The sequence below is a fragment of the Monopterus albus genome, unplaced genomic scaffold, assembly GCF_001952655.1.
Source record: "Monopterus albus unplaced genomic scaffold, M_albus_1.0 scaffold41.1, whole genome shotgun sequence".
NCBI classification, from domain to species: domain Eukaryota; kingdom Metazoa; phylum Chordata; class Actinopteri; order Synbranchiformes; family Synbranchidae; genus Monopterus; species Monopterus albus.
Window position 1 is genome coordinate 4,847,781 of NW_018127921.1, and position 11,029 is coordinate 4,858,809.

The window sequence follows — 11,029 nt, forward strand, 5'->3', positions numbered from 1 at the left end:
CTTGTGTGCATTGGACAATGGCGGTTGTAGTCACAACTGTAGCATAATTCCTGGGGAAGGCTTCATGTGCTCCTGTCCCCTGGGCATGGAGTTGGGAGCTGACAACAAGACCTGCCAGATCCAGAGTTTCTGCGCCAAACACCTCAAGTGTAGCCAGAAGTGCGAGCAGGAGAAATCCAGCGTCAAGTGTTCCTGTTATAAGGGCTGGGAGCTGGAGTCTGACATGGAGAGCTGCAAAAGCACTGGTGAGTAAAAACAGCCACTTGTTAGCATAAAGAAGTTTGTTTCCTCCCACAAACTGAAGAATTAAATTGAGAGCAAAGTAATTTTCCTGTGCTGAGGAAGCTCTACAATAGTAATTCTATTGCATGTGTAAACAGTATTTAATGCATCGTGGTGTTGAAGATACTCTTATGCCTTCACTTCAGTTCAGGTTTATTTGTATAGGGCCAAACCACAACAAAAAACTTTCACAAGGCACTTTACATAGTAATGTCTAGACCACTGACTGTGTAAATATGGACAATGCGTCATCACTTCCCTCCGCTATGCAAAAGTGTAGCCAAAATATTGCAAATATGGTGGTGACGCCTTGGCATTTTGCAACCAGATTCTGTGCAGTGGTGACTGAGTAGCTGAGTGATTTATCAGTCCTCCAATCAAAGCTGTGAAATCATCTGAAATGCACCCCTTTTTATATCATCATATAACTTATTAAAATCAAACTTACCAGAAAAATGACCACTTGTGCACATGTCAGCGTGACTAGTATCAACCAGAAACCAACTCCTGGGAATAATTTATCTGATTTGTATTTTGAGTTTTTAGTTCGGCTGTTGGCTCTGCTAATGTGGAGGGGGCGGGAGTTGTGACCTGTCCTGCGGCCAGCCAGTGAATCACAGTGGCAGTAAATCTGGGAGCTGTCATGGCGCCCATATTGAAAACAGCTGATGGTCTAGACCTTATAGTGTTATAGAGAGAGCCCCAACCCAACAAATCCCTCTTGAACAAGCACTTGGCGCCAGTGTGGGGGGAAAAAAAAAACTAAATTTAACGGCCGAAACGTCCACACTGGCGATAGGTGTGCCTGGAGGCATTATGTTTTCAGGTTGTACATTCAACCCATTCTCATGAACGCAGTATTTCAGGAACACCTTGAGGAAATTTGTTCAATTTTGGCACAGGTGTCCACTCAGACTTAAGGAATACCTGATTGGATATTGGTGGTGAAAGGTCAAGGTCACAGCAACCTCACATATGTCCCGTTCCCATGAATTTGGCTAGCAGGCAGAAGCAGCAAGCAGCAAAGTCCTACAGTTACTCAGTTTTTCTCTTTGCAATTGACAGAGAGGGGAAATTTGGATTTGATCCAAGATGAGGAAGAGGATTTTGTGAATTTGGACTTGGATATGAGATGTACTGTGGTGAAACGCTAACATTTTTCTGGGAATAATTTCTTTGCCTTTAGATCCCTTCAAGCCTTTCATCATCTTCTCCAACCGTCATGAGATCAGAAGGATTGAACTTCACAAGGGGGAGTTCAGTGTGCTGGTACCAGGCCTGAGGAACACCATTGCCTTGGACTTTCACCTCAACCAGAGCACCCTATACTGGACTGATGTTGTGGAGGACAAGATCTACCGTGGGAAACTGTCTGAAAATGGAGGTGAGGCAGCCAGTTAGCTACAGTTTTCTGCAATTTTAGGTTGTATTGAAAGATTGATGGGTTGTTGGAATGAACAGTCCATTTGCATAGTTCATTTTTCAGTGGAATGTAACACAAATTTAAAGTGGATTGTTGCTTCTGAGCTAGCAATTCACGTTTGTGCTTTTGACTGAGCATTTCTCGGAAACTGTCTTCCGCTGAGCAAATACACTCGCTCTAGTTTCTCAGATGTCTTTAAAAAGAAACTGTGGTCAGCAGTGGCAGTCTGTGACCCTGAATAAACTTCCCAGGTCATAGTCAGCGTTTCTTGCTCTAAAGCCCCAGGCCTCCTTGCCAATCAAGGTTGTGTTCCCAGTGCAGCACTTTAGGGGCACACGGAAGGCTTTGTCTCTTCCCATTTGTTTCAGTACTTACTGTGCGCGACTGCAGCCAGAACACTGATGTAACACGGGAGGCACAACACACTGTGGTTCCAGTTCCCAGCCCTCCAACTTCACCATTAAAACGGGCCTTCTGAACAGAGACATTGTGACCAACTCATAGATCAGATCCTGCTGCCTGTTATTGAAGCCATTTCAGCATCTCCAGAGTGCCAACAGCTTGATAAAGACACCCCTGCTGCCAAATACACACTGAAAGGCAGCCATAATTCCAACATTTCTTTATGCAAGCTGTGAAGAAGGCCTATCCCTCTCCCTCTAATTACTCCTGGAAGGACTTGTGAAGAACTAGCCTGAGCTGATCACACATTTTGGTTTTGCATTTAGTTTGTATGAGAACCAGTTGTTTCTTGGAAATAATAAAAAGCCAGATAGAGCTGGTGTTGGATGCTTGTTTTCATAGTGGAACAGTGGAGTTGAGAAGATAACACCAGTCAAAGTACAGACATAGCAGCAGAGCAGGGCAAATTCTTAAAGAATAAAAAAATTCAAAGTAGTATGTAGGATGGTTTTTGCAATGAACCATGTGTGCTGGTTTTTCTAAAACCCACTTAGATTAAATTCTATAAAAAGCAAATAATAATAATGATGATAATTTTTTTCAATTTGTCAAATAGATGATAAAGAACCTAGCATCATCCTAGTTCTGAGTCCTCCTTTCTCTGTGTGTTCTGGTCAGCCTTGACCAGTTTTGAGGTGGTGATCCAGTACGGACTGGCTACTCCTGAGGGCCTGGCTGTGGACTGGATAGCAGGAAACATCTACTGGGTGGAAAGCAATCTGGACCAGATTGAGGTGGCCAAACTGGATGGGACCATGAGAACCACCCTTCTGGCCGGGAAGGTGGAGCATCCCCGAGCCATCGCCCTCGACCCTCGTGATGGGTAGGAGGCGTAGATCAAGAGATTCTAAAGCTGTAATCACCCTTTATATGTATGTGTTGTTCTTACACAGAATTTACAGTTCAGTTGTCAACAGTCAAGAAGCCTTAGTGTAGGATACATTACTCCTACAGCATTATCTGTGAAAGTGATGCTCTCAAGTGCTAATACTGTACACACACGTGCTAATCCCTCCTCACATTTTTTATTTTCTGTCGGCAGTATCCTGTTTTGGACAGACTGGGATGCCAGTCTGCCTAGGATTGAGGCCGCATCTATGAGTGGTGAAGGCAGACGCACAATTCATAGGGAAACGGGCAGTGGTGGCTGGCCCAACGGGCTCACTGTAGACTACATGGAAAGGCGCATTGTCTGGATTGATGCCAGGTAGCATTTGCCATTCTCTGAATATACAGAGCGCTCTTATTGCACTGCATCCACCCGCTCACTCATTACCTCACCTGCATACTCTGTTTTTCTCTTTTCTTGCCATTGTGCAGTTTTTAAATAAAAATGCAGATGTGCTTAGCTTATGTAAAACTACATACAAAGTACAGGCTCATCTAGTAACATGAGCAACATCCATATAGCTAAGCTGATGCACATGCTACCCCTGTTATGTAATATATACATCTGTGCCTTAATGCTTCTGCAGGTCAGATGCTATCTACTCTGCTATGTATGACGGTTCTGGGCTGATTGAAGTGTTGCGGGGTCATGAGTATTTGTCCCACCCCTTTGCGGTTACTATGTATGGAGGCGAGGTCTACTGGACTGACTGGAGGACTAACACTCTGGCCAAAGCCAACAAATGGACAGGACACAATGTCACTGTAGTCCAGCGGACCAACACGCAGCCCTTTGACTTGCAGGTGTATCATCCATCCAGACAACCTCAGGGTAGGTTGCACACAAGCTACAGGTGGAAAAGCACACGCTCACAGGGAGAGATTTCAGATTCACCTTTGGGCTTTAACTCAAAGGAGAAATGGTTGCCGACCACGTTGATTCATGCCTTCTGTTCCCCAAAGACAACTGACCTTTTAGAGCTGTGGGACACTTTGTTTTCTCCCGCTGGCAGTGATTTGGCTCACTGATCACAAAGTCACCTCTCTGTTTTCCATTTCCCACCAGCTGGGAAGGAAATAAAGCCTCAAACATACATGACTGACAAGATTGTCTGAACCGTTCTGTCACTTTGAACTGTCAGCTTAATGTTAGTAGCCAGTGCCTATGGGATCCCATGGGTTGTGTGGGACCTAGGTCCTGTAATTGGAGGCAGGAAAAGAGAGATCTCACAGAATTGTTGATTGACAGTTGCAACCAGTGCCTGTGACAGTGATGAGGTAACAAGTTGTATTGACAGGAAGTCTTTTTCTGCAATCTACTTTTCTTGAGGGTTAAATGATGGAAATATCCATTACACACATAAAAAATGAGAAGATTACACTTTGACTGTGAGACTCTTAAGTGCGTCTCAACTTAAAATTAGTTGCATAGTCTGATATTAGAATGTTTAGTCTACTTATCTTTAGTCTCATGCTTCTGAGTTTTTGAAAATGTTTTCACCATTCTGGAGAACATATTGTGAGACTCTAAGGAGATACCTCTTCTGTTTTTAAGTCTCTTATATCCCACAGCTTCTCTGTCTTTTTTATGTCTTTTTCTTTATTTCCTACATTTCCGTCATGGTCTCTTTTAGCTCCCAACCCATGTGCCACCAGTGGTGCTAAAGGCCTTTGCTCTCACCTCTGTCTCATCAACTTCAACCAGACCTTCTCCTGTGCCTGCCCTCACCTGATGAAGCTACAGCCTGACAAACGCACCTGCAAAGGTACAGACAGATGCTGTTGCTTAGGCACACACAAGCACACACCCACAGACTTTTTCTCTCACCTTAGAAGCCACTTTGAGGGAGAATGTAATGACGACGCTGTCATATTTAATCCATGTCATCAAAGAGGTGGGGGCAGGATCTCTCCTCACAACTGTCGGGACTGCTGCCAGGACTGCTCTCAAACATGACATCGGCATCACCAGCTGTCATCTCTTAATGCAGAAGATTTGATGTTTGTCTTGTTCCTTTCACTTTCACTTTCACTTCATATAAAAGACTGTCACAAGTGGCGTGCTGAAATGTACATACTTATGGCTTTGCAGTGTGGTTTCATGATGTTTTTACTGGTAGCTGTGGGGATTGATTTGCACATGCTCTTATTCTGAGTGTCTGCCTGAATGTTTAGGATTCTACAGAACAATCATCATCTGAGCAGTGTATCTGTAAGGATGGTTGGATTAGGGGGATGTTTGAATTACCATATAGGAAATAAACAATTGGAAAATCTAATTAATTTTGCTAAAGTTGTATTTTTCATTTGTCGATGTATAATTCAGATTTTGGGCTCCCACTTGTTCTTGGGATGAAACAGTCCCGAACAGCACATGCCAAACCACAGTGTAGCCATTTTTCAGGGAGCACAGCAGAGTTTCAGTCAAATCTTCACATTCACTACTTAAACTTATTTTCAGTTCTGTAAACTCTTGATTGAGGGGGAGTTATGGGTTATCTCCACCCCCTGTCTCCCAGGAGATAATCAAGCACAGACAAGGACAGCAGGTTGCTGACTGATTAGTTTGACCCTCTTCAGCTTCTTCTCCTGGGATCCTGCTGGCTCTTGTTGATTGTATGGCTAGTACAGTGAGAAGACGCCTAAACTTAACTAAACCTTGGATCACAATCAACCTGTAAGAGTATAGATGTGTCAAAGTTGAACTTGAAGTGCAATAAAAATGATTAAAAACTTTCTTACTCTGTTTGTTTTTCCTTCCCAGAGTCCCGCAAGTTCCTCCTTTACGCTCGTCAGATTGAAATCCGAGGCGTCGACATCGACAATCCTTACTACAACTACATCATTTCCTTCACTGTACCAGACATAGACAATGTAACTGTGGTAGACTATGATGCTGTGGAGCATCGCATCTACTGGTCAGATGTCCGAACACAGACAATCAAGAGAGCTTTCATCAACGGCACCGGAGTAGAGACTGTTGTGTCTGCTGGTAAGGACAATACCTGGAATATCTGTATCTGTTCAGAATTTCATTTAGTTCTTTTTATTTCAGTTAGAAGCTTAGACTTGTAAAAATGCATGGGTTTTTTTTCAAGAGTTATTGGACATTAAAATAATCTGTGATAACACACTGCATTCTCAGGGAAGTCTTTAATCTTTTGTTGTGCTGGCACTCACTAGACCTTCCTAATGCCCATGGGCTGGCAGTAGACTGGGTGTCCAGGAACCTTTTCTGGACCAGCTATGATGCCAATAAGAAGCAGATCAATGTGGCCAGACTGGATGGATCTTTCAAAAATGCTGTCATCCAGGGTTTAGACAAGCCCCACTATTTGGTGGTGCACCCTCTACTGGGGTGAGTGTTCCCTCCGGTTGCTCGGGCCTGTGCTCAGCTTAATGTGTGAATGCTCTATCTAGTAGTCTTTTTCTGGTTTCACCTAATAATACTTAAGTAAATCTCTACAGGCTTTGATTGTACAGTTTTGCTTTTCATTAATTACTTATGTATTTTATTTAAGCACTTTGGTGAATATTTTCGGGGAAGGGCAATGAGTCTCTTGTTTTTCCACATTTTTTTGCTCCTGTTGTGTTTTACTGTAATGTGTCTTTGGTAGAGAGCAGACTTCAGCCTAAATCCACATCACACATTGTTCATATCCCTCCTCAGAAAGCTGTACTGGACTGATGGTGACAACATAAGCATGGCTAATATGGATGGTAGCAACCGCACCACACTTTTCACCAGTCAGAAAGGACCAGTGGGTGAGCATGTGTACTTTCAAAAACAACAGACTGCAAAATAATACTGACTCTTTATTTAACTACACAGGATGAAAGCACAGATAAACATATAAGAGATAATTGTGTTGCCGTTCTTTTCCCTCAGGCCTCTCCATTGACTATGATAAAGAACAGCTATACTGGATCAGCTCAGGAAATGGCACCATCAACCGTTGTCAGCTGGATGGATCTAAACTGGAGATACTGGAAGGTGTTAAAGGCAAACTTACCAAGGCTACTGCACTGGCTATAATGGGTAAGATGGGGCAAAAAAGATAACGCTCCTGCTAAATTACCCTCTTTGTTTTTTGTAAGCCATTTTCAGTCATAATTCTATGTTAAAGGGAACTATATGAATTATTTTCCTTCACTGTAGGAGACAAGCTGTGGTGGGCAGACCAGGCAACTGACCAGATAGGAACATGTGACAAGAAGGATGGAGGAAACTGGAAGGTTATGCGAAACAGCACCTCCCCAATGATGCACATGAGGATCTATGATGAGGATGTGCAGAAAGGTAATAAATACAGTATATCCCTGGTACAAAGGTACCTGCTTCTGGGTTTGCGAGTAATGAGCCACAATGTAATTCAACAAGAAAGAATTTGAAAGCCAATTTAAATTAAGTTCAATTCACTAGAGAGGAAAAGAGTATTTGTCTTTTTCAAAACATTATCTCAATTTGTGTGTTCTTTTCCTCTAGCCGGGATAAACCTATGCAGCAATAACAATGGCGACTGCTCCCAGCTTTGCTTGCCTACTTCACTAACGACCAGGGCCTGTATGTGTACTGCTGGGTATAGCCTCAAGAGAGGACAACAGTCTTGTGAAGGTAAGACAGCTTCACAACTACACTCGCACATACAGTAGGAATGCTATGTGTCCTCAAAACAAACAGTTTTTGTCCCATCTCTGAGCAGGTATGGGCTCGTTCTTGCTTTATTCTGTTCATGAGGGAATTCGAGGGATACCACTTGACCCAGCAGACAAATCTGACGCCTTGGTCCCAGTGTCGGGCACCTCTCTGGCTGTCGGCATTGACTTCCATGCCGGTGAGTGACGCCGAGGGACATCAGTGACTAGATGGCGAGTCACATTTGAAATCTGTCATTATGCTGGTGAGGTGTATTTATAGAGTGACACAAAAGGCCTCATCCTTTTCAGAGAATGACACCATCTACTGGGTGGACATGGGACTCAGCACCATCAGCAGGGCTAAGAGAGACCAAACATGGAGAGAAGATGTTATCACCAATGGCATCGGGAGGGTGGAGGGCATCACTGTTGACTGGATAGCAGGTCTAGCCAAAGCCAATTTGAAATCCTGTTTAATTACAGTGAGGAACAGAAGTATTTGAACACCCTGCGATTTTGCAAGTTCTCCCACTTAGAAATCATGGAGGGGTCTGAAATTCACATTGTAGGTGCATTCCCACTCTGAGAGACAGAATTAAAAAAAAATTTCAGGAAGTCACATTGTATGATTTTTAAAGAATTTATTTGTCTTGCACTGCTGAACGTAAGTATTTGAACACCTGAGAAACAGCAAGAATTCTGGCTCGCAAAGACCTGTTACTGGGTTGTACAAGGTCAATGTCCTTGACCTCTTCCCCGTGGTCTGCCATGGTACTGAGGTCCACAGTACAGGGAGCAGAATCCCACTGATAAGGTGGTGCAGTCGGCTGCTGGCAAAGGATTGCTGCTGTGCATATGGCTGTACAGCATTCTGCACAGGCATTTGGTTAGCTGTAGCTTCAATTTGATTGACTTTGTCTCGCATTTCCTTCAACTGTGCTTTAGCTACCTGTGCCTGCAAGTAACAAAGCTCCTTTGTATTCTTTACTTGTGCTTCCAGCTCATTGTCAATATACTGAGTGACATAAGCTGACCACTGCTCAAAAGTAAATGTGTTGAGTCCCACTACCTGTCGCAGAAGATGCTGTATGGATGCTGGGAGGGAAGCCTCCACAGCACTGCGAAATAGCACCCCCATGGTGTCACTGATGACGGGGTCATCACCAGTGTGGTTCTGCCAGAGTTCACGCACTCTGAGCAAATACTGACTACCTTTCTCACCCTCTTGAGGTGGAATTCTACACAGCTCAACAGAGCACACTTGTACTTGGAATTTCTGGTGGAATTTCAGTATAGAGCAAAGCATTATCATGATCCTCGATAGTATTTGCCATCAATTCTACCTCCTGTAACATGCTCATGTCTTGAAGGCTAAAAGGAGTGTAGGTTCGTGTTATCTCTCCATAAGGTGAGGTGGACTGAAGCAATGGCAGCTGGTGTGAGGGAATGTGCAAACAGTCATGGATGTTCCCTCGCCCTCTCTGCATACGTTGTGATGCGAAATCATGCACTGTACCATCCCAGCTGGAATCATTACCATGAGACATTGCTGGCACTGAAACATCACAAAAGGGCCTTTCCTCCTCCTCTGAGACAGAGGCAGAGGCACATGCACTGACAACTGGAATTGTGGACTGGTCTAAACAGCCAGATTTTAACTCATTTAGATAAGTCTGTGCTCTAAATCTGTCAGTTTTACCTCCTGGGAATGAGGCTGTGTGCAAAACTCCTCCCTGTACAACCACCAGGGGCGCTATGCCCTGTGTTGCACCTGTCTAGATAAGCCATTCTTTATTATAGGTTTCTGCTCTCCACGTGGAGATTGTGAGGAATACGGCTGTGTGTGTCTGAACTGCGCCTTGTAATCAGAGCTAAAATGTGCAGCTTGCACTGGAACTACTGTGCCACTCGGAGAATTAACATCAACTGGTCCCTGTGACTTGCTTGAAGTGGCTGAAGGAGACTGGAAATACTTGAAATTTTCCAAAAAGCATGTACAATCAGCAAGAAAACCCTCAGCTTGTTTTAATCTGGCTTCAACTGTATTTCTTATCAAAGAGGTACAGCTACTGATTTGTTTAGCTTTCTCAACAGCAAGAGAGGCTTGCTTCAAAAATAGTCCTATAGCATCCCCTTGTGGGGGAGGACTGTCACTGTCCCCAAACATGCCCTTTTTTTTGCATCTGCAGGACCCAAGTAATAAACCAATCTCTTGCAGTGTCCTGCTCACCTTTAGAAACCGTATTTAACCATTTTAAACAAAACTATAGAGTACTGAGCCCAAAGTGTCAGGTTTGCACATTTTCTACCAATCCACCCACAAGATATGAAAAATAAAAAATATTTCCGTGCCCTCAATCATTTAACAGTTAGCAGTGGTCGTCTTATAAATATTTAGACATTCAGGAATGTGCTCCGCTGGGACGAATCTCCCCCTGCTACTTCCGCCTCACAAAAAGCCAGTCTTCCTATCGGAGCAAAAAAATCCCAATACTTTAGGAGACAACCATCAAAATTTGTGGTTATCCACTTAACATGGATTTTACGTCTCTGATATTCAATTTCTATAACTAGGGCACTTATTGTTCTATCCCTCACATGAAAATATGTGCTTGCAACCTTACGTGTGGCAAAAACAAGACTAGCACATTTCAAAATAAGTGTTATCTTACCCTTACTGTAATCATTCGATTTTTAGATCAGGAATTTACAGTTCACATAGATCAACAAAATTTTGTAAAGTCCAATATGCAGGAATTCTGTACAAAAGGCTCCTACTCACCTCTATTGCCGGCAAATGTTGATCAGTGAGTCCGTTCACTCCCGACATGGAATCCAGCTCAGAATTCAGCCAATTCTGAAGGTCATGGCACCAAGTTGTTATCCCCCAGTTTTTTTATTGGACAGATCTGAATAAGGAAGGAGTCCGTCTATCTTCATTTTAGTACTGAGTCATTTAAAAACCACAAATAAAACTAGAGAAATGCATTTCCTGTCGTAAATGCGTGTAGATGCTAATAAGCTAAAAGATCGTCCTGAAATGGAGTGGGTGGAGAAAGGTGTCAGGAGTGTTGTGTGACAGAAGAGTGGCAGCAAGAATCAAAGGAAAGGTGTACAAGACAGTAGTGAGACCAGCTATGCTGTATGGGCTAGAGACTGTAGCAGTGAGGAAAAGACAAGAGGCAGAGATGGAGGTAGCAGAGATGAGGATGTTGAGGTTCTTACTTACTTTTCAACACTGTGTATCAGAGCTACTGCTAATGCAAGCTCAGTATTTTCTACTTATTCTTTCAGCTGTTCCCATTAGGGGTCGCCACAGCGAATCATCTGTTTCCA

At 43.4% G+C, this 11,029-nt stretch overlaps 1 protein-coding gene across 1 annotated transcript in view; it reads left to right on the forward strand.

Annotated features, from left to right (window-relative positions):
• The first annotated feature begins 15 nt into the window (after positions 1-15).
• LOC109959796 (low-density lipoprotein receptor-related protein 1-like) overlaps positions 16-11,029 on the forward strand; it is a 44,186-nt gene continuing 33,172 nt past the window's right edge. Inside the window, exons 1-14 of the mRNA XM_020599445.1 lie at positions 16-245; positions 1,469-1,666; positions 2,786-2,990; positions 3,210-3,374; positions 3,643-3,887; positions 4,690-4,821; positions 5,820-6,047; positions 6,239-6,413; positions 6,726-6,820; positions 6,945-7,094; positions 7,215-7,355; positions 7,542-7,670; positions 7,759-7,890; positions 8,003-8,137. Coding sequence (XP_020455101.1) covers positions 65-245; positions 1,469-1,666; positions 2,786-2,990; positions 3,210-3,374; positions 3,643-3,887; positions 4,690-4,821; positions 5,820-6,047; positions 6,239-6,413; positions 6,726-6,820; positions 6,945-7,094; positions 7,215-7,355; positions 7,542-7,670; positions 7,759-7,890; positions 8,003-8,137 — 2,311 coding nt within the window. The 5' untranslated portion in view covers positions 16-64. The remainder of the gene's footprint in view (positions 246-1,468; positions 1,667-2,785; positions 2,991-3,209; positions 3,375-3,642; positions 3,888-4,689; positions 4,822-5,819; positions 6,048-6,238; positions 6,414-6,725; positions 6,821-6,944; positions 7,095-7,214; positions 7,356-7,541; positions 7,671-7,758; positions 7,891-8,002; positions 8,138-11,029) is intronic.